The sequence below is a fragment of the Enhydra lutris genome, unplaced genomic scaffold (assembly GCF_002288905.1).
Source record: "Enhydra lutris kenyoni isolate GAN:26980312 unplaced genomic scaffold, ASM228890v2 scaffoldscaffold43, whole genome shotgun sequence".
Taxonomy (NCBI): Eukaryota; Metazoa; Chordata; class Mammalia; order Carnivora; family Mustelidae; genus Enhydra; species Enhydra lutris.
Window position 1 is genome coordinate 7718501 of NW_019154127.1, and position 23746 is coordinate 7742246.

At 41.0% G+C, this 23746-nt stretch overlaps 2 protein-coding genes across 10 annotated transcripts in view; one reads left to right on the forward strand and one right to left on the reverse strand.

Annotated features, from left to right (window-relative positions):
• Positions 1-1254: 1254 nt before the first annotated feature.
• LOC111155776 (phosphatidylinositol glycan anchor biosynthesis class P) lies at positions 1255-11297 on the reverse strand. 5 transcript variants are annotated; one of them, XM_022516171.1, is made up of 6 exons: positions 11234-11297; positions 10522-10625; positions 7429-7501; positions 6499-6617; positions 5257-5383; positions 1255-1586 (listed from the first exon to the last, which is right to left on the reverse strand). In XM_022516171.1, the coding sequence occupies exons 2-6, from the start codon at positions 10601-10603 to the stop codon at positions 1565-1567; spliced, it is 423 nt and encodes a 140-aa protein (XP_022371879.1). In that variant the 5' UTR covers positions 10604-10625; positions 11234-11297; the 3' UTR covers positions 1255-1564. The 5 variants fall into 5 exon arrangements, with proteins under 5 accessions (XP_022371879.1, XP_022371880.1, XP_022371878.1 ...); XM_022516172.1 differs by having other exon boundaries at positions 11238-11293; XM_022516170.1 differs by lacking the exon at positions 11234-11297 and having other exon boundaries at positions 10522-10832.
• A 200-nt stretch (positions 11298-11497) lies between these two features.
• The window catches only part of LOC111155775 (tetratricopeptide repeat domain 3), a 123632-nt gene continuing 111383 nt past the window's right edge, over positions 11498-23746 (forward strand). For 3 of the 5 annotated variants that reach the window (XM_022516165.1, XM_022516166.1, XM_022516167.1), the window contains exon 1: positions 11516-11564. Coding sequence is in view for 1 of the 5 variants with exons in the window: in XM_022516164.1 (XP_022371872.1) it covers positions 11520-11584 (65 nt within the window). In the remaining 4 variants the exon portion in view is untranslated. Of the gene's footprint in view, positions 11585-23746 lie in introns of all 5 variants that reach the window. The other 2 variants (XM_022516164.1, XM_022516169.1) reach the window with 2 other exon arrangements.

Sequence of the window (23746 nt, forward strand, 5' to 3'; positions counted from 1 at the left end):
ACCGAAATCAAGAGTCAGACGCTTAACCGACTGAGCCACCCAGGCGCTCCTTAGGCTAAGTCCATTTCTGCCCATTCCGAAGTAGTATATAGTACCACAGTTAACCCAACTGAGTTTTACACTGAGTGAGGAGAACTTGACAACAACCACAGCCTTGGGAAGACAAATCAAGAACCCCTTCTGTCCTGCCTCCCCTTCCCCATAGCCTATCCAGTCTCTACCACAGTGCCGGGCTAGGTGGGGGGAATCTGTATTGTCCAATGCACCGGGTCTGGGACAACTGCGGTGGCACTGGATTTATTTGGGTTTTCTAAGTTCTGTGGGCCTGCGGCTGGTAATATATTGGTTGTACCACTGACTCCTTGAAAAAGTGGGACACAGAAGAAACTTGGGGTTGGATCGGTTTGCCTAAGGAGTATACCTCTTCTCACAAGACTCTAGACATCAGCTTCTGGAGAAAACCCAGGCTCCTGATTGAGATCCTGCTCAAACAGTGAAGGTAGGAAATTAGGGAGGGTTGGGCACCTGGGTTGCTCAGATGGTTAACCGTCTGTCTTCGGCTCAGATCATGATCCCAGGGTCCCAGGATGGAGCCCCGTATCAGGCTCCTTGGTCAGCAGGGAGCCGGCTTCTCCCTCTCCCTCCGCCGGCTGCTCGCCCTGCTTGTGCTCTTTCACTCTCTCTCTCTCAAATAAATAAATACAATTTATAAATTTTTTTTAAAGATTTTATTTATTTGACAGACAGACATCACAAGTAGGCAGAGAGGCAGGCAGAGAGAAAAGAGGGGGAAACAGGCTTCCCGCTGAGCAGAGAGCCCGATGTGGGGCTTGATCCCAGGACCCCGGGATCATGACCTAAGCTGAAGGCAGAGCCTTATCCCACTGAGCCACCCAGGTGCCCCCAAATTTATAAATGTTTATTAAAAATAAAAAAAAATTAGGGAGGGAAGAATTTGGGATTTGATTTAGGTGATTTCATATTTGGACTTTCGTCATGAAATTCTTGTTGAGAATCTAATTACTGGAGGGGGTTTTGTGAAAATGGTTAACTTTATACTACTGACATTTTGGGGGTATTTTATGCTATTATTTGGGCTTACTGTAAAACGCAGTGTCCTTCAAACATTTTTCTTGAATTGGAACACGCAGCAGGGAAATGCATTACAGATTCTGGCCCTTTAACTGAAGCACAGTTTTTACAAAATAAAAACCTCTCAGCTGGGGTTCCCATGAAAGCAAAGCCTGCGACAAAGACTTGTGTGTAGGCAGTTTATTTGGAAAGTGACATTAGGAAGGCGTGGGCAGCAAGGGAGCAAAACTGAGAAGAGCCTACGCAGGCCTGCGTTACCGAGGGCACCGTTGCCATGGCGACTGCAGCTCAGTCTCCCGAGACCTCCTCCGATGCTGAATAAATTCAGCTCACAACCGCTCTGTTGGGGGATGGATGCCTGCCCCACAGTGAGCTCCACGGTGTCCTTTGGGTGTTGACGTCCTCTCTCTCCAGGGTGCACTGCTGAGTGGCCCCTGTGTGGACCTGATCACGACGGCATCAGTGGCTGGAGTCAGGGGTGGAACGGGAAGGATCTGCCATGGCCACAAGAGGTGTTCAATCATGGGTTTATCCTTATCAAGTGCAGTGCTGTATCCTATGCTAATTCCCTCTCACAAGTGCGCCCACAGACACACACACACACACACACACACACACACACACTCTCTCTCTAGCTGAGGCCCACTAAGCAGTGGTTCTCAAAGTGTGGCCTGGAGACCCTGTTTCAGGGGGTCTGTGAGGTCAAAACCAATTTTACAAAACTACTAAGATGCTATTTCTCTCTTCCGCTCTCATTCTCACAAGTGTGCAGTGGTTTTCCAGAGGCATTGTGGCGTGTGGTACTGGCATGGGTTGAACACAGAAGCAGACAGGAGAACCCAGCTGTCTTCCAGTAATCTAGACTTTTGAAGAGTTTTGCAAAAATGCAAAACAATTCTACGGGTCTTGCTAAATTTGTTTTAGAAAATATAGTTATTTGTCATAAAATGCTATTTAAATATATCAAAATGTAATGAGTTTAGTATTTATAAACAAATGTTTTTAAAATTCCTCTTCTAATTTCGAAATATAATCCACATATATGAATGCTCTTTGGGAACACTATGAGTGTTAAGGGGGTCCTGAGAATTTTAAAAAATGGTGAGAATTGCTCCACTAAACTGACCAGAACCCTGGAAACAACTGCAGCCCACGATCTGAGAAACACAGACAATCTCTAACGAGCTATAAGAACGATGTGCTTGGGGAAACAGAATGAGAAATTACTAGGAGGCCAGAGGTGAAGTGGGGTACTGGAGTTAATTAAGGGCCTTTTCTGACCCATTTCAAAACCTTTTTAGGCCTATCACTGGCCAGAAGGAAATACAAAGGGATGATGCTGATCCGGGAAGGAGTGCCACAAAGGTGAAAGGACCGCTCTGGCAACTATCCATTCTTCCAAAGAAACAGCCAGTCTCCCGGCTGACCACAGGTTGTTAAATCCAACAGATTAAGGCAGGCAGTTCTCAATCCTGGCTGCCTGTTAAGTGTCCGGGAGTCAGTAAAAGCTATCCCTCCTTGGGCCCCACTCCAGACCAATGAATTAAAATTTCTGGGGATAGTGGGACACCTGGGTGGCTCAGTAGGTTGAGTGTCTGCTTTCAGCTCAGGTCATGATCCCAGCGTCCTGGAATCGAGTCCCGCATCAGGGTCCCTGCTCAGTGGGGAGTTTGCTTCTCTCTCTCCCTGCTGCTCCCCCTGCTTGTGCTTGCCCACTCACTCTCTGACAAATAAATAAATAAAATATTAAAAGAAAATTTCTGGGGATGGGGCATAGGCACTGTTCTTTACCTTTTTACTGATGTGTAAGTTACATCAAGGGCACAGATCTTGGGTGGGAGGATGGGTGGGACAGCTAAAGGGAATTAAGAGGCACAAAATTCTTATAAAATAAGCCACAGGGATGTAGTGTACAGCATAGGGGATATAGTCAATGACACTGTAGCGAATGTATATGGTGACAGACGGTAACTAACCCTATTGGGGTGAGCATTTTGTAATGCATAAAAGTATCGAACTGCTCCCTTGTACACCTGAAATTCATATAATACGGTATGTCAGCTATGATTCACTTTTAAGAAGCACAAGTTAAGTGATATTAAGGCTATGCTTCTGTTACAGCCACGTAACTGCAACCCAGACCTTTAAGCTCCCAGTGGGTTCCCTCATGCCTCTCCTGGTTAATATTGCTATTGTATATTTATCACCAAAGGTTTGTTTTTCCTGATTTTGAGTTTCATATAAATGGAATAATACACTATATATTCTTCTATGTCTGTCTTTTCCCCCAACATGTGTGTGTGATATTCATTCATGTTGTAGGTAGAGCAGTAATTAGTTCTTGTTGCATGGCTGTGGGGTTTTCAACTGTAAAAACAGATATTTTATTGTTTATTTACCCTTCTCCTGGATGGAGCCAACTGGTCCTCTCAAACCGCTCTGAAGTGTGGGGACATGCTCCTACCACAGAAATACAGGAGCTGGGACAAATGACAGACTAGAAATAGACTCGCATCACCTGTCTTAATGCTTACAATGCAGGGATGTGGTTATTGAAATGGAAGTCCTAGTTTTCTCAACTATTTAAAATTAATAGTTTTTTTTTTCTCTTTACAGGAGGTATAGTCAAATCTGCACGAAAATGTGTGGCTCTGCTCCTGTGCAGAGATTTAGGGTGTCAAAAGTTAGAAGGCCTCGGATGCTCGAGGAGCTGAGATTTGGTCCCACTGGCCAACTGTGAGTACAGCCCTGCTAAGTTACATTTGGTTTATTTTTAAAACTTAATTCTATCTCAGCTTCTCAATATCACACAGACACAACCACGTATTAACAAGGAGTCACTCAAACTAATTCATAGACTGTATCCTCCAATCCCTTCAACTACACTTTCCCCAAATACTGTCTGGTTCATTAAAAGGCATAACCATCTACTCAGCTCACTGAGCCAGAGACCCCAGGAAGACCCTCGATCACAACTTCTCCCAGCAGTGACCCACTCCACACAATCAGATCCACACACCCTGTCCGTCACCTGTGTCTCCGACACAGGCTGCCGAGTGACCCGCTTGTCCCCAGCCCCACTGTCGCCACTGTGCTGGAGCGGGCCCCTTACTTCCAAACTCCTGCCCCACCCCAACTCTCCCTCCTGAATCCATCCTCTATCCACCAGCCTGAGCAACTTTCTCAAGACATCCATGGGGCCAGGTCATGCCTTTCCTTAAAGCCTCCCTATAGCTCAGAAGCGAAAGGGCCTCCAACTCACCTCACTGACACTTGAGTCTAGACTTCCTATGTTCACCTACAAAGCCCTGTGTGGTAGTGCGGTGGGGCTGGGCCTCTCCACCTTGGGCAGTGTACCCGAGGCCCCTGCTGGCCTTCCGTCCTCAGGACACACTGAGCTCCTTCCCACCTGGAGGCCTCTGCCCCTGGCTGCTTCATACCTGCAATCTCTCCCATCTCCAATCCTTCTCATAGGCTCTTGCTTTTGCTAATTAAATTTCAACCTCAACTGCCTCTCTCTCAACAGCCTTCCCTGACCACCCAAGCCTAAGTAGTCATCCCTTTACTTTCTAGAACATTATACTATCTTGATTCTCTGCATAGCACTCATTAAATAATACTGATTTATTTGCTTAGTCTGTCTCAATCTGCCCCTGAAATGCAAGCTCTTTCAGAAGGAATCTTATCCTTGCTACATCCAGAAAAATACCTCGGAAATAATATTCAACAAATGTTTCTGTCTTAGACACAAATATGATGCAAGAACACACAAGCTAAACATACTCCTCTCCCAAATCTAAGAGTTTGAATTCTGGGCCTTGAAAAAACAGCGGGAAGGACATAATTGCCATTTAAAAATCACAACATGAATGCTTCTCTGGAGGTACTTCTTGCTTTTACTAATACTTAATTCTTAAGAAGTCTGCTATAGAGTAATGCAGTATTTTATTTATTCTGTTCATTCAAGAACATTCAAGAAATGTTCATTCAAGAACATTTATAATATTTATATTTATAATATTAATAGAACTTAATCTAAGAAACAACAAATTTTTTTTAACACTTCAATACTGGGTATGAGAGAAAGTCAAAATAATTATGGTCAAAATTATTACATCAAAAACTTAAGAGTAAATGCTTGGTGTTAGTCTACATGCAATTTACTTTTTGGCATACGGTTCTTTGGTTGCAAGGAAGAACATTTGGTTTACTTCACTAATAGGAATATCTCTTAATGCTGGGATGGCCTCTTCTTGGTATTTCTTCTCCTGCTGATTTTTAGCATAGTTATCTGTTGGAAGAGGACAAAAAGCTCTGCTTACCCAAGCAGTTTCTTCTACCATTTTTGTAGTTTACAGAAATGCACTGAATACTTTGCTAGGCTAATATCTGCATAATGACAAATATCATGTTTAATATAATTAAAAGATTACTTAAATTCTCTCTTTTGAAGAAATGTTCCAAATAGAATAAAAATCAGCAAAGTACTTTCTGCATCTTTAACTAGGATAAAAAATGAACATTTCATTCAACTGTACAATAATGGTTAAAGTTCCACCTGCACATTTCTCATAGGGACAGAATTACACCCAGGCTTAGAAAATATATTTAACCCAACACCGCCAAACGGTTAAATCATTTGGTACAATCATCCATGCAAACTTAACAAGGTCCCCTCTTTGCACAAGTCGTCTATTTGCTGGAATTTTAGGCAAGACGACAGGGAATATAGTATTTTATCGGAAAGCAATATAAAAATACTAGAACTGGTTTTCAAAGTACATTGTATAGGCTCATAAAAAAAGGTTTTGAAAATTAAAAAAAAAAAATCAGACCAAGCAACTTAAAAAACACTTCATTTCCTCCCAAAACCCCTTCATTTCCTAGAATCTAAGCATGGTCAGGAATTTAATTTACTTTATTCTTTAGACTTAGAGGAATTAAAAAAAAGCTACAAAGACATACTGTGGCTCTTCCATCTACATAACTGGGGTCAGGTGTGTACAAGGATCCTGAGGAGCATGCGTATTCTCAAATCCCTCTATCAGACAAGGTCTGCGTGGACCTACCTGCCATTCTTTGATCAACACTGCCCGTTTAGGATAAAATATGTTTTTCTTGGGCACAGTTGCTAAGGAACATATTATATACTTGTGATCTTTATGGAAAAATACACCTGCTGACTGGTGCTATAAGTAGCATATTCATCAGAATTGGTTTCTGCCACATAAACATTTCCTCTGGTATAACTTTGTATTTATTTCTCCTACATTCTTTTTCTTGTGCTGCTATGTGTCACCTACTATAGCCTATTCTTGGTTGCTTTTCTCGATAAAACTGCTAATACCTTGCTCTCCAGCCCCCCCTCCCCCACACTGCCAGCACTTCCCTTTGATAGACATTTACCTGTGATTGTATGAATGGAGTTGAGTGGAGAGGTACTCATCATGTTTATTCCAAATAAGAGTACGTAACCAATTACTATAGTAATGAGGAGGTAGACAGGCAATGCAACTGCCCAGTATCTGTAGAAGAAAATATTAAAGAAAATAATAAACTGCCCGAAGAGTCATCGTTCTCAAGAGACCATCACCGAGTTAACATGCTTTTTAAATCTGATTTTTTTAAATTAAAAATAATACATATATTTACAAGACAGTGAAATCATTCTACAAGGCTTGTAATGAAAAGCTGCAATCTTGGCCGCGATCGTATTGTGGTTAGTACTCTGCGTTGTAAAAAGCTGCAATCCTGCATCATTCCCTACCACAGCACCCCGGAAAAAGTAGAAACTAAGTTATCTCTCCCCTGTCTGCAATCATTTCCTTGAACACTTTAAAAAAAAAAAAAGATTTTATTTATTTGGCAGAGAGAGAAATCACAAGTAGACAGAGAGGCAGGCAGAGAGAGAGGGGGAAGCAGGCTCCCCCCGAGCAGAGAGCCTGATGCGGGGCTCGATCCCAGGACCCTGAGATCATCATGACCTGAGCCGAAGGCAGCCGCTCAAATGACTGAGCCACCCAGGTGCCCCACCTTGAATTCTTTTGATGATTATCTGCTCTCCCATTATGTGTTCCTGTGGGTTTATACCTTAAACATTTTTCTTGTATAGTGTTACCTTACCCAGATGTTGGGAGGAAATGGAATGTATGTTCCCTCTGCTATCCTGAATTAGAGATGTAGCAGTAATGACCTCTGAAAAGCTTTAAATTTCTATATGGCTATTTATGGATCTTAAAAGGATAAGTATTTACAATTTGGGCAGTCTTAAAGAAAAACCGTGATCCTTCAAAATAGTATTCACACATTTTTATTTAAGAAAAACATTAAACTTACTTTTGAGGCCAGTAGGTTAATCCTAAGGAATGGAGCCAAGATTCAGGAATAAATGCCCACACAAGATACAGTACTGCAGAGAGGAACAGAAACAAGAGAAAAAGCGAAGTCAATAAGGCATGCATCTAATTTAACAAGGTTTAGATAAAACAATAAGCTCGTGGGGCGCCTGTTGCCTCAGTCAGTTAAGGGTCCAATTCTCGATCGAGGCTTAGGTCATGATCTCAGGGCTGTGGGACGGAGCCCCCATTAGGTTCTGTGCTCACCACCAGAGTCTACTTAAGATTCTCTCTCTCCCTCTGGCCCTCCTCCTCATGTGTACTTTCTTGCTCCCTCTCTAAAATAAATAAATCTTTAAACAACAGCAAAAACCAAAAAGCTCTTTTGAGATTCCCCGATTACCTCAGAAATGAGTTCTCTTTTCTTTCAGTTTCCTAGCTCCTTATTTCTATCATTCTTATAGTATTTATGACACTTAACTTAGAGTAGTATATTTGAGGGGCGCCTGGGTGGCTCAGTCGTTAAGCATCTGCCTTTGGCTCAGGTAATGATCCCAGGGTCCTGGGATCAAGCCCCACATCGGGTTCCCTGCTCGGCGGGGAGTCTGCTTCTCCCTCTCCCACTCCCCCTGCTGTGTTCCCTCTCTTGCTCTCTCTCTGTCAAATAAATAAATAAAATCTTTAAAAAAGTAGTATATTTGCATTGCTATGAAACAGATCTCTAGAACTTTAGCATCCTGCAAATCTAAAACTCTATGCCCATTAAACAACTCCACTTCCCCATTACTCCCTTTTTTAAAAACATGTCTTAACTCTCACACTGCATTTGAAGCAATTTAAGGGCAGAAATCATGTCTTAGCAATTGTTGTGATCCTTACAGCACCTAGCAATTTTCCCTCTGTATAATGGCTGTTCAATACTTCATTACCACAGGGCTGAAATGACTATAGATACCGGTTGCTTAAAGGTGAATCTATCTACCCTTGTTCTGATCTACCTCATGATGGGCTTCTGCCTCATCTCCCAGAATACTATCTTATTTCCCTCAAGCTCAGTCTTTGTGGAATGCTTTATTGTTAACTTGTAAAAATAACAGCTAACATCCAAGCACTCACTGTGGGCTCCCCACACTTCAAAGCATTTCACATGCATTATTTAATTTAATCCTTAAAACAATCCTATGATATGTATGCTATTTTTATAGAGGAGTAAATGAAATGAAATAAAGTCTTAGAAATGTTACATCCTCTGCCCGACATAAAGGGCAGAGACAAATTTCAAACTATCTCTGTTGATGATGTTGTAGGATTCATATTCTACATCAGAAGCATAAGAAACAGCAGTGAACCCAAAAGGCATGGTCTCTGGCCTTCCCAAGCTTAAAATCTAGGGGAGGGGAATAGAGACGAGTAAATGGACATTTTCATTACACTGTGATAAGCGTGAATGTGTAATAAAAGGTGATACAGGAGCACGTAAGAAGGCTCTTAGCCCACACTGGCACTGATGGAGGTGATGTTAATGGTCAGAAAAGATTTCCTGGAGGAAGTGACTAAACTGCACCCTAAATAATCAGTAGGGGATTAGCCAGATCAAAAATATGTATGTCTGGGGGCTGCAGATGAGGAAGGAAGGAAATACGAGAAAATGGTGTTCGCTGCCATGATCCACAGGGAGAGTGTGAGGGATCTGGTGAGGGATTTGGTGTGACTGGATGGTAGAGAGAAAAGATGGCATGGGACAGGCTTGTAACTTGTAGATAGCTTTTAAGATGGATGAAATACAAAGAGCAGGGAAACACCATATAAATTCATAAATGGAAGTAATTGACATTAATTAAATCAATGAATGAGAATTTATTGAACATCTACTTTATGCCAGGCACTATGTAAAAGTCAAGACTATATAGAAATACTTATCAATCTTTTGTATTGTTTTAAGTGCTTTACATTAATTAATTAATCAATTAATTAATCCACACAGCTGCCCTAAAAGGCAGCACAGTGAAGTCGACCCAGTGTCTGGGTTCAAATTCCAGCTCTTATCAGTTACTGGCTGTATGACCTTTGGCACATTCCTAAAACCTCATGCCTCAGGATCATCATTGATAAAATAAAGGACAGAAATAACAATACCTACCTCACAAGGTTGTCTTGCACATCATAAACATTCAATAAACATTGTCACCACCCTTTTACAGATGAAGAGTCTGAAGGTTCAAGAGCTTGGGCAAACGGTGCCAGGTGACACAGCTAGTCCCTGGAGGAGTCAGGATTTGAACTCAAGTCACAACTTCTTTACTCCCTACACTACCCTTGCCAACAGCATAGTTGGCTGTACCAATACGGTCAGAGTTCAGAAACACTACCACTCCCTCACCTCCCTGGTTTCCACAAAATTCCAAAAAGCTGGATGGGGGCACCCAATTTTCTCCCTCTTGTTTTCCTTTATAATTCCCATATCCTTTGGAGGAGAGATGTGGAGCCTCCGGTGTGACCCTGGGCACACCAGTGTCTCAGCAAGCATCAGTTTCCTTATCTGGAAAACAGGATCTTCTGGGAACTAAGCCAGATCTAGGGCTCTAAAGTGCACATGGCTTCTCTAGCCTAATTCTCTTGGCTTCCTGCCTTCCACAGGCTGCACCTGCACCAATTTACTCACTCTGAACCCTTCATTCAAAACCTTCCCACATCTTCCTTCTCGCTGCTGAGGAGAAAGCTAAACCCTGTTTCCTAGTCTGATTTCATGTTGCTCTACTGGGTTCCCATGGCTCTTTTCACACTGTTAATTGTAGATTCCATTGTCTGTCTTGTCCAGAAGACTATGACCACAGAGATGTTGAACCACAGGGACCAGGTTTCATTCACTTTGCAATCCTGTCTGGTGCTGTATAAATAATTTCTTGAGATTACTTACACTAGTGTCGGGCATTTAAAATACCAAACACAAGTTCTCTTTAGGTTTTCTTAGAAAAAGACATAAGTAGAAATAATCACAGTTCATTATGTGCACATTCTAAGAACAAATGCTGTAATTTCCTTGTCCTTGAACACCAGAAAAGAGGTCCTGGCCATCCATCAGGAAAGTACTTACTGAAGCCAAATTGGGAGCTTAAGAAAAGAACAAAGCCATAAATCGCTCTTTCTGGCAATGGCGACGGTGAATTTTCCACCATTTTCCCTGTGGCTTTAGACAATCTGCGGGAAAGAAACACAATCATCGTCAGTGACTCACTCCCCTTCATCACTGGTCTGTTGTAGCCTCATCGCTTTGCTACGGGGACAGCTTCTGCAGTTTCCTTGCCTAAGCCACTGCACACCGCCTCCCTGCGCACACACCTCCAACACACACCGCTAGCACGCGTGCACGAGCCCCCCCAGACCTCGCGTGCGCGCGCACACAAGCGCACACCCAGAGCGCGCGCACCCTGCAGGGGAGGGGAGGGGAGGGTAGAGAAAGGACGAAAGCCGTTCCTAGCCTGCAGGCTTCGCCTGCCTGCGGAAAGGGCTTGGCATGGCCGGGCTCGGGGCACGCGCGCCTCCTCCCCAGGTCCGGGCCACCGTGCCCGGGACCAGGCCCCGTCCTCTCGGGGTAGTTTCAGTTTCTTATTCAAGGGTTGTGGGGTAGGGGAGGCCCTCGCTTCTCAGGCCCCTCCCGACAGCTCCGCCGCTTCACCGCCGAGTCCCTCGCGCAGGCGCCTTCTGGAAAACCTTCGCGGGGGCGAGAGAGGGGAAAGCTAAAGGAAAGGCCAGGTCTCTCCGGCGCCCCCCTCCCAGCCCAGGCGCAGGCGCACTGCGACCCTTGCCTGCCTGCCTAGAGCGAACGAGCACCGGGAACCGCCGGATCGCTCTGCTCGCCGCCGCGGAAGGGAGCGGGGCTGCACGACTGCGCATGTGCGCATCCCACGTGACGGGCTTTGCCGCCTGCGCCGCCGCCCGCTCCCGCCCGCCCGCTGGCTGACGTGGAGGGCCCGAGGCGGCGGCGGCGGCGGAGGCCCGCGTCCGAGGCTCGGGGGCTGCGGGCCCCGGTGAGTGCACATCTGGCGCGCGGCAGGGCTCCCGGATGTGTCACCTTATCGCGCTGCAGCCGAGATGCCCGGGGAGAGGGGCCCTCCACACCCCCTCCGTGGGTGTGTGGTGAGTGTGGGTGTGTGCGCGTCGCCCCGCGTCGCTCGCTGTGGTGCCCCCGGTGTGTCTGCGTGGGTCGGGGCGCTGGGGGTGTGGCCGCCTTTGTCGGTCCCAGTGGGTGTGTCCCTTTTGTCTTACGGGCCCCTTCAGACTCCTTGGGCCCCTGGGGGCGTCTCTGTGAGGGTAGGAGTAGCCCCTTTGTGGGCGCATCCCCCTGCTGCCCGCGCGCTCTCGTCTGGAGGGTGACACCCCTGACAGGCGAGGGGTCCCTGGGTCTGGGAGTGCGGGCACGCGCCTTTGTGTCCACTCCCGGCTTCTTTGTGTCGCTCGCGTTCTTGGCGACGGCGTGGGCGCCTCTGGCCCGTGTGATGGCCCCCCTTTGTGTCACCGTCCCTCTCCGGGGGGCGCGCGTCCCCCGCTCGCGTGTCCGCGCCTTCTGCAGTCGTGACCCCATCCTGGTACATCGCCCTCCCCGGTGTGCGCCCTCGCGTGTCCCCGCGCGCGTGCCGCGCCTGTGTCCTGTCGAGTGTACGATTTCCCTTGTGCGCGTTTTCATTCGCGAGTGTTCGTGAACGTTCGTGCGCGCCCCGTTCTCTGTTTTGTGCGTTTTAACGTCTGCGCCACCTGTTTTCGTGAGAATGGCAGTCGAGTCCGGGGGCGGCTTCCCTCCCAGGAGGGGGCCGGGGCTGGGAAAATCAACCCAGCGCTTCCCCCCTCCCTCCTCGCGGGAGCATCCTCCCTCCCCCGACGCGGGTGGGAAGGGGAGACGGAGGCGGGTCTGGCCAGCTGCTCCGTAGTGTTGACGACGTCAGGTGTGACCTGTCGAGCCGGCCTATTCTGGGAGGAATGAGGGGGGAGCCAAGGGCCAAAAATTGAGCCAACGCGTAGGTGAATTTTGGCTGGTACCAGTGCAGAGTGCCTTTTCCAGAAGAGCCGTAGATGCCCAAAGCCCTTCAGTTGCAGACTCCTTCCGAAATAGACGCACACGCCAGCTGGGCAAATACGTTCTGGCTGTGCCTGGGCGTTCTTGAAAATGCTTAACGGTTCGTATAGTGTTGTATCGCCTTCTCATAAATTATCTCTTGATTCTGCCCAACATCCTGGCGAGGAGACTCAAGGTAGATATTGTACAGATATTTACTCCTCCCTTAGCAGCAGGTTTCTCATAGTTACAGCTCTAGTTAGGACATTTTTTATTGCAAGAAATTTGCGTTTTATCCTAAGGGAAATGGGATTTATTACAAGGATACACAGGGAAGGAAACTTCAAACCGATTAAAGAGCCACCTCCTACGCTGCTGCTTGCTCAAAGGTTCATGCTCTGCGCTCTAAGGCTGTGTTTTGGTGTGTCTTTCTGTTCATTTGTTAATTTTCTTAACCTTTGCCTAATTTCCTTTTTTTCTGTTTAATTTCTGAAATATTTCACATATAAAATACACAGGGGGATCTAACCAACCCATGATTCAGATTTACAAATGTAATTATTTTGCCAAATTTACTTCAAATCCTTTTTTATTTTAAGAAATAAAATTGCAGATGTTGGAGGCGCTCCGAGTTCCTGCCCCTCCTTCCCTAAGGTAGCAGCCACTGTGTTCAGATTTGTGTATATCATTCCCTTTAATATTTTATAGTTGGTTCACAGTTCCCAATCCATGAACAATATGTGGTGGTATGTGTTTTAAATCTCAATGGTTTTAAATGATATGTGTCTTTTTGCAACTTGCATTTTTAAAATGAGTATCACATTTTGAGTTTTATATACAAATAAATTGGGCAATTGTGTTCTCTTTGGTTCATTCATCTTAATTGCTGGTACAGAATCCAATTGTATGAATATACCATAATTCATTTCCCAATCGATGGACTTCACAGTTGTTTCTGGTTTTTTACTCTAAAAACAATCCTGCAATAAATATCTTTGTCTGCTTGTGCACACTTTTGGAAGTTTCTCTAAGAAATACACGTAGCAGGAGAGTTGCTGCATAGTAGGATATGTGCATCTTCAATATAACTGAATATCACAGAAGCTCACAAAGTGGTTGTACTAATTTTCACTCTCACTGGTATTGAGTGAGGACACTCACTTCCTCACATCCTTGCTAATACTTTGTTACTAGGCTTTTACTTTTTTGCCTTCTCTTTACTGACCAGCTTTCTTATAACTTTAGCTTACAGCTAAATTTGCTTACAGCCGCCTTGGCTTCTGTTTTAGCCCTGTGTCAGATGGGTTCATCTCTCACAGCTAACTAGCTCAGTCTTTATCTCATATGCTTCTTGTAAGATTAATTCCAGTAAAAATTTATTTTGCACCTATAGTTAATGTAAAGATAGTAATTTCCACGGTATGTTTTATGTACCTCTTTAGTGGCAGTTGAGGTGATTTAATTACTTTTTAAAAGATAATGAATGGTTTTGAAAAATCTTTTTTCCTTTTCAATGTAATATTTGATAAAATCAAAATATATGTAACAAAATAAAAAAATAAAATAATGTAACATATATGCAGGTTGTGAAGCAGAACAGTACAGTGAATACCAATCAGTACACCACTCAATCCAAGAATCAAAATGACCAATATTGTATGTGCTCATCTCCAGAGTGACTATCCTGAATTGTCTGTGTCATTCCTTGCTTTTAAAAAATAATTTTGTCAGATATATGTATATTGCTCAACAATGTATTGTATGGTTTCTTTGTCTTTGGGTTTTTTAAAGAAAGGGATTGTGGATACAGTTTTCTGAGACTTGCTTATGTCACTCAATGTTGTTTCTAAGAGTCACTGATATTGAGAATAGATGTAAGTCATTAATTTTCACTGCTGTGTAATATTCCACAGGGAATATTACAGTGTATGCATTCTTTGATGGACATTTGGCTGTTTCTAGGTTTTGCTATTATGAAGATTCTTGTACGTATCTTCTGGTACATGGTTGCCAAGAATTTCTCTAATTTTCATACGGGGGTTTATGACCCCCCAGAGGAGTAATGAAGATATTTCTAGGGAGTACTTGGGCAGGAGTGATATTAATGAATCAATTTCTAGATCATTAAATTCTGTGTGTACTCTTTCTTAAAATTGGTAATGCCTGGGGCCTGTGATAGAGGCCTCTTGTTGGTCCTACTTTCCACTTTACCTTTCCTAGTAGCACTTTTACCTTAGGTAAGGAAGGCATACTACCTACCCACATGGAATATTATTAAGGCATTGTCCTAAGCAGAAAAACTCCATGGAAGACAGATAATTTAAAATCCAGTATATATATATATTTGGTGTTAGAGCGTTTTCTAATCCAGGTACTTCCATCTCAGGAGCTGCATTTGCAATTACAATTTAACATTTTATGATTGATTTTCAGTGTATGCAGTTATTTTTGATAAATCCTATGCTATAATAATTATAACAGTTTAAACCAATGATATGTCACAAAACTACATTATCTTTAGATAATATCTAAGATTATCTTTAAGTCAAGAAATTCATCATTTACAATTATATAAACTTGGGCTGAACACTTGTAGATGTCATCTTAGTGTGAAAATTATTTAAAACATTTTTAGTGGTTTGTGAGTAAAAAAATGGTTGGAATACTACTGTGGTAAACTATTTGCTAGAGGTCAAATTGCTGGATTATGGGGTATGAATGTTCAACTTTACCAAACTGTTTTCTGAAGTGGTTGTACCACCTTGTACTTTGGCCAGCAGTTTTGTCAATTTTTATATACTTTGATAAGCAGTGTATAAGAGTTACAGTTGATCCATATTTACTCCAACACTTATTATCATCAGATTTCTTAATATTTGCCAATCAAATGGGTATGAAATGATGTGTCTTGTGGTTTTAATTTGCATTTCTTTGTTAATGAGTTTGAGCATCTTTTCATATGTTTATGAACTGTTTCCCTTTTGTGAAATACCTGGTCATATCTTTTACCCATTTTTCTCTTGGGTTGTCTTTTAAAACTAATAAACTTGTAACACTGATCCTTTGTTGATTATATGCATTGTAAATATCTTCTCAAATTCATGGCTTGTCTTTTTACTCCTTATGGTGTGTTTTGGTGAACAGAAGTTCTTAATTTTAATGTAATCTAATTGGAAACTTTACCCGATCTTGGGATTATAAAGACATTCTCCTGGGTTTCTTTTTAGAAGTTTTAAAATGATGTCTATCACATTTAAATTCATAATTCATCTGGTATTGATTTTTGTGTAAAGTGTTAAGGCAGAGATCCACATTCATTTTTTTCCTCCTTGCGGCTACAGCTGTCCTCATACCATGCATGGAATTGGCCCTCTGTTCACCAGCATGGGTTTGTTTCTGACTCCCCTTTCTGTGCCACTTGTCTGCTTGACTATCTCTGTGTTATACCACACTGTCATAATTATTAATCCTATAGCTCTACCAGAAATCTTGCCATTTGGGGCAGGGGATCTTGAGTCTCAGCTGTTCTTGGACCTTTGTTCTTGTTTTAAGAATCAACTTGTCATGTGACATGAAAAACTGGGAATTACTTGGAATTATTGAATCAATTTGAGGGATAATTGAAATCTTTAAGATTTTGAGCCTTCCTGTCTGAGAACATGGTATGTATTTCCATTTATTTAGGTTTTTAATGTCTTTTAATGTAGTTTTGTAATTTTCTCCATACAGATCTAATACTTTTAAATTATTGATTCTGATGTTTCTAGTAGTTTTGTTGTTTTTATAACTGGTGCTATTTTTTAAGGTTCTATTTTCTGACTTTTTTGTTAGCAAATAGAAATTTAATGGATTTTTATATTAAACTTTAGCCATCACTTGATAAACTCTTATTATTTCTAACATAGTTTCTATTATTCTTTTGAGTTTTCTATGTGAATAATTATATCATTGCAAATACTGACACTTTTGGTTTTTCCTTTCAATTATTTACCCTTTAAAAATTTTTTTTTTCTGGTCTTAATATGCTGGCATACTTTTACATCTGTGTTGATTGGAAGTGATTATGGTTGTTCTTTAGAAGTGATTATAGTGGGCATACGTGTCTCATTCCTGATTTTAAGAAGGGAATGTTTCCCCATTACAAATCTTTGTTTTAAGCTTTTGTAGATACTTTTTATTAAGTTAGGGAAGTCTTTGCAATTTTGGCACACGCTTTCTGCATGGGACAAAAACAAGAATATTTTGGGGTTTTTCTTTTTTAATCTGTTATATGTAATGAATTTCAATTTATATGTTTTAAAATTCTTAATTCTCTTATGTATTCTTCACTGAGGAAAAACCCAAATTGATCTTGGTGAATTGTCTTTTCATGAACTACTGGCTTGAGTTTGCTAATATTTTATTTAGGATTTTTGTGTCTGTGAGTGAAATCACCATCATTTTTCTTTATTGACTATCTTGTCTGATTTTGGCATTAAGGTTATACTGGCCTTATACCAATTAGAGAATAGCTCCCCCCCCCTTTCCTGGGACAGTTTGGATTGAAGTAATTTGTTTCTTTAAAGTTTGGTGGAATTTACCTCTATGATCATTTGGATCTAATGTTTTCTTTGGAGATGGATTGTAAATTATTAATAATTTAGTAGTGATTAGCAGTTGAGTAGTGGTAGCACTTCAGATTTTCTATTTCTTTTAATCGATTTTGTAAGTTTAAGAAATTTATCTTTCCCCCCAAATTTTAAGTTGATTAGCATCATTTTCATGGTATTTTCTTAATTCCCTTTTTAATTTCTACTTTATCTGTAGTCAGTGTTCCCTTTTTCATTTCGAATATTATTTCTATGTGGCTTCTCTTTTTTCTTGATTAATCTTGCCAGAACTTTGTCCAACTAATGAATCTTGTCAAGCGGTTAATTTTTGGCCTAATTAGTTCTATTACATTTTTGTGTTTTAGTTAGTTGATTCTTTTTCTTTTACTTACTTACTTATTCTGTCTTTGGACTTATCCGTCATTTTTCTAACTTAAATTGCATGCTTAACTTACTAATTTTCAGCCATTGTTATTTCCTAGTATAAGTATGTTAGGCTGTAAACTTGCTCCAAATTTATTTTCAATTTACCTAACATTGTTCAGTTTATAGTGTTTTCATTAACTTTCAAATCTAAATACTTTTTAAATTTTCATTTTGATTTCTTCTTTGACTTACATGTTTTAAATTTTTCTTTGAAATATATTTAATTTCCAAAAGTATCTACATTAACATTTTTTCTTTCTGTTACTCATTTCTAAATTGTGTTATCAGAGAATACGTAGTATGTATTTTATCTTCTAAAAAATACTTGCTTTCCCTGGACTTAGGGCCTTGTACATAGTGAATTATAACTTCTCAGTGTGTACTTGTGACAAGTGTGTATTTTGTTATGTATCTGTTAGCTCAAGTTTGTAAATTGTGTTTAGACTGTCTTCATTAATTTTTGTTTCAACCTGTCGTTAATTGAGAGAGATGTGTTGCAATCTCCCACTACCACCTTCAAATTGACTTTCTGTCGTTCTCACAGCTTTTTTTTTTTTTTTTTGATGTATTTTGAGACTTTGATTTAGGTATGTGAAGTTTAACATTATTTTCTTTGTGGATTGAACTGTTTCTATTATACCATCATCCTCTCTATACCTAATTTTGTTTTCTGTGTTAGTATCTATTTAATGTATCCCACCTTTTTTTTTTTTTTTTTTTTTTGGTGGTAACTTACCTGAAATATCTTATTCCTTTATTTTACCCTCACTTATTTTTATGTCCTTAAATTTTAGATGTCTGTTATAAAGAATATATTACTGGATTTTTCTTTTAATCTAGTCAAGCAGTTTAATTGATTTTTTTTTAGAAGTTCAAGTCTCTTGGTAGTCAGCTCAGTTTTTATCTAAAATGATTTTTAGGGGTGCCTGAGTGGCTTAGTTGGTTAAGCGCCTGACTTACGCTCAGGTCATTGTCTCAGGGTTCTGTGTTCAAGCCCTGTGTTGGGCTTCGTGCTTAGCGGGGAGTCTGCTCCTTCTCCATCTGCCCAGCCTTTGCTTATATGTGTGCATGCGTTCTCTGTCAAAGTCTTCTAAAAATTAAAAAAAAAAATTTCATTTTATCCTTGTTCTTAAGAGAGTTTCGATGGGTATATAGTTCTAGGTTGATAGATTATTTTCTGTCTGCATGGCAAAGATACTCTACGTCCAAAGCCTCCTGCCAGTTTTATGTTTCCTACTTTGAAGAAAATACTCTTTTTCTTTTGGTTGCATTGGATTTTCTATCTTTGGTGCTATGCTATTTCCCTTCCAAATCTGATGGAGATTACTTGTTATTTATTCTCTTTCGGATACATGTTTCTTGATTCTGACTTTGGTCTTTCATGAAGTCTAGAAGATTCTGAGCCTTGCAATATTATCTTCGATTTTATGTATTTCTCCTTCTGGAAATTTAATTGGATGTGTGTATATTGAACTGTGTCCAGGTCAGTTACTTTTCATTTTTATAAGTTTTCATTTTCTTGTTTCTTTACCAGAATTTACAGTGCTGGGTTGTTTCATTAGGCACATCTTTAGTTCAGTTTCTCTTCATCTGTGCTTAATCTTAAGTGCATCCTTTTTTCCCCTTTTACTTTTAACAGTTATATTTTTTATTTCTCAAAGTTCCACTTCTTTTTTTAGACATACTGAGTCTTTCTTTTATAGTCTTAGGTTTCTTGCTTGTGTTTCTGAATCCATGGGTATTCTGTAGATTGTATCTGGCAGTCCCAATGTCTGATGTCTTTAGGAGTCTTAATTTATGGCTCGTTCTTTCTGTTGTCTCTGCTTCATGGTGGGTTGACTCCACCTTTGTTTAATGATCTTTGGTTATGAACTCCTCTTTGATGGCCCTTTCCCTGTGGGATCTTGGAAGTTTGATTTGGGGGTGCTTTTCTTCTGATAGAATTTTTATCTGCTTCCATTGGGAGCTGGGGAATTTACATTACATGGCTTGGTTTCCTCACTTTGCTTCTGGCTCAGGGCTTAGTGTCCATTATTGCTCTTGGCATTATTACTTGTAGCTTCTGTCAGTTTTAGTTTTTAGCTAGAGGTTTATTCTTTTGGTGGGGGGAGGGTGGCTTTAAATGTTCCCTATTCCTATGAGCTCAGCAAAATTTAAAAATTTTTAAAGTCTAGAATCTACTTTGTTTTGCAGGGAGAGTCCCCCATTAGTTCATTGTAACTGTTGGGATTAGAAGTCCTTTCCATTAATGTTTAATTTTAGCAGTATGTTTACTTAAGTTTGTATTAGAAAAATAAAACCGGTCCTACCAAATGTAAGATTTCTTGTGATAATCAAATTTTCTATTAAAACAAGTTTTTATCTAAGTTAGAAGTTGAGTTATTCTCAAGAAAAAATACTGACCAACAGCAGTATAGGTGGCAAGTGCATTTTGCAAAGTTTTGTTCTTGGGGAGTGTGAATAAAAAATTTGAGAAATTCTGAGGGACTCAAGATGAGTAGGGCACAGTGTACCCTTTGGCCTACAAAGATAAACCCATGATGACCAATGTGAGAGTTGCTGTCGAAAAGATATGGACAGGATGCTCTGGTTTTCCAGAGAAGAGGTGCAGAAAGAAACTTGGTAGTTGTAAGAAGATCAAGAAATGCTTCCCAGAATGGTGTATTAAGGACTGGTAGACATTAGATGGTTGCAGAATAAGGTTTATGAATCAGAAGCAGTTGAATATGAATGGCTTCTAAGTTGCATGTTGTGGAGTGACTGAAAATAAAAGCAGGAACAGGATTACAAAAGGCCTTCCATGCTATGGTAGGGAGTTTGTACTTTTTTCTGAAGATGAAGGGAAGCTATTGAATGATTTTAAGCACTGAAAAGTTATGATCAGAGTTTTAGAGAGTGCCAAGGTTGAAGGCAGGTGACCAGCTAGGAGGCTGCTTGTTAAGTTAGTTCAGAGGAGAAAAGATGAAGTGACAATTAAGGCAGTGTCACTGGCATGAAGATGTGTGTGCTAATTTTAGATTTCTTAAATAGCTAGAAAAGACAGGACTTTTTGGTCATTTGGATAGGAATGTTGAAAGAGACTGGGCTGGATTGACCTCCAGATTGCTGGTTTGGTTAACCAGGTGGCATGTAGAGCAATTGACTGATAACATACAGAAAGAGGAAAGAACTTGGTTTCATTTGTTTGTTTTTGAGGAAAAAGATAAGTTCATTTTTGAACTTAATGAATTTGAGAGGCTTGTGGTACATCTTGTATTAAGATCTAGTAGTAGTTGATCCAATAACCATAGAGATGCAGTGCAGCCTGGAGAAATTAGAGACTCTTCACCATTTGGGTGTTTCAACTATTGTTTGCTACAGTCAGTATGAGATATTTAAAGTGGCACATAGATTTTTAATAGTTAAGAATTTAATGTGTATGAAAAATATAAGTTGTGCTTCAAACCTTTGATGTCATGGATATTATACATAAGCCAAGCGAGCCCAATAAAAGAGAAATACTAAGTAAATAAAAATACATGTGATATGTGGAAATGGCAAAAATCATGGTGAAGCTGTGCAAAAAATGGAAGTTCAGAAAGTGCTGTTTTAAGCCATGGGTGTGGTGGATAAGGTCACCAAGGAGAGAGTAAGCCTGAAAAGAAAAAAAGTTGACATTTGGGTGGCGGGGAATGGAGAAGAAGAGCCCATGGAAACTGAGGAAAAGGAGCCAGAAGAATAGGAGGAGGACCAGGAGAAGATGGTCTTTGGAGTCCAAATGAAGAGTTCTGAGGAGGAGGAAGTGGTCAACAGCGTCAAGTAAGTTGTAAGCTGAAAAGTGCTCTTTGGACTTAGCAATTAAGGTAGACCATTTAGCTGCAAGCATCCAAACAATGGATTTTTAAAAATACTCATCTAATACTAATGTTAATGGTAGCTGATATTTATAGCATTTCCTATATGGCATGTACTATTCTAAGCACAACACATGTGTTAACTGGTTAATCATGTAGGTAGTATTGCTATTGCCTTTGACACATGAGGAACCGAAGTACAGAGAGGTAAAGTAACTTGCCCAAGATCATACACTCAGGAAATGGGGGAGCCAGGATTCAATCCTAGGCAGTCTGGTTTCAGAGTCCATGCTCTTTAATTAACCCCTGTGCCAGTCACCTCTCTGGTTAAAACAAAATAGAAAATAAAAATCACATTAGTGTCTAATTACAGCGTAGTTGGTGTAGGGTATACTATCAGTGAGGTCTGCCAGGCTATCGGTGACCAGCATGATGTTACAGTGGCTCAGTCTGCTGGGTATGAGCACATTAACTGGATTGTAATTGATGCCATGATGGTGATGTGTGGGCTATGACAGAGAGTTTTTGGCTCTTTCTGTGTATATATACAAAAAAAAGTTTGTGAGGCAAATTGTATCTGTTTCCAAGATAGCATGTGTCCCATTTTACATTCCACACTTTGGGTCCTAAAATGTTTATTTTTTCACTTTTGTAGTTAAATTCCCTAAACTCTGGAAAGAGTGTTCATCCAAAACAGCTCACGTTCCAGACATGATAGATAACCAGCCTATTGGAGAAGGTCACTAATGACCTTATTGTAAGCAGTTCCTTGAATGGCAGAGGTAGAAACCCAGTTGCAGAAAGCTGAAAGTGAATGAGAATGGAGGAAATGCAAGAGAAGGGAGGAAGAATCATGAGGATGAAGAATCTCTGTGGTAGGAGACAGAGGACACAAGGGCCATAAGACTCTTGGTTGTGGTCAAAGGAGCTAATCAGAGTTAAATATTTAAAAACTAGTTTAGACCTGCACTGTGATCTGAAGTGTAGCCTTGGGAAGGAAGAGCCTAGGTGTCAGGGGTGGTGAAGATTATTTTAATCAAGGAGGTCAACAGCAAGGTTGGGGTCTTGAAGAGATTATCTACATGGGTTGATGTGGCTGGGATGGTGAGAGTTTGGAGGAGAGTGGGGAGTACTCTGAACTAATGGCCCATGTTCATAAACAGGACAACAAGCAAGAGATAAGTAGGTGGTAGTGACAAGGAAAGGTAGGTACAGTGAAATAGAGCCGGAGACTATGGAATCAGAGGACCTGTGTTTGATTCCGTCCTGGCTTGGTGACGTTGAGCCAATTACTTAATTTTATTCAGAATGCTTCCCATATATCTGCAGGTGATGGGATTGGACCTGAGAATTGCCATGAGATTGAACAAGATAATGCACGTAAAAATGCCTGGTATGATGTGTGACAAATAGTATGAATAGTTAGCTAGGAGGATTGTTATTGTTCTTCGATTCTTATACTATAAGGTTTTCATACTACAAATTGGACGTAATAAGAATAAAACAGATTTGTATTTTGAGGACTGATGGTGGTCTTGCTTAGGAAAAAAGAAACTCGGTTTGTCCTAACAATAGCGGGGTAGTAGTGAAGTGGAAAAGTCTAAGAAATCGTGTGAATGGTGGTGGTGATGATGATAGGAAAAGAAGGCCATTAATTGGGCAAGAGTTAGAAGTACTACCATGCAGTATTTTTTAGTGATGTTTATGTTTTGTAATATTCTCGGATGGCGATAAATTTTTATTATTAAACTTTCTTCCAGAAAAAAGCCTTAAGTCTGAAACTCCAGCCCTAATTTCCCTTTCCCCCATTGAAATACTCTATTTAAAACATAGATACTATGTTTGATAATATGAGGCTGTTGGCAACGTGAGGGGTTTTGCCCACATTTGCAATCTAGCAGTGTTCTAGCAGTGTTGTGTGTTGTAGTTGTGAGAGCGCCAGATGCAGCGATTGTTAGGAGGATGGAAGTCTGGTGGTGTGGCTGTGTGGAATTAGGAGATTGACAAGCTTGCCCTGTACCACTCCAGCTCTGCCCCTTTGCCCAAGACAGGAACATACACGGATGGATGGATAGGGGAAAATAAGTAGCCAAAAAAGAAACCATTTTCTCAGTAGAGTCAGGATTTACTTCTGGCCAGGAGGTTGAGAATATGGCGGAGATTGTGTGTGGTGAAATGGCATGTTTCATAGGATACAGTAAAAGCAATGGGGTAAAAGGGCAGCAGTGGAAAGAGGTCTTTTGTTTATCTAGCAAAAAGTTATTCGAGGGCTTTACCATGTGCTGGGCACATACAGAAGTGGAGAAGCCCTTAATTATCTTCCATTTAAAGGAGACCTGTAAAGAGATAAGTTCAGAGTAGAGACGGTGACTATGTGAGCCTAAGGGGAAAAAAAGATTAAACTGGTATTTGAAGAGAGTT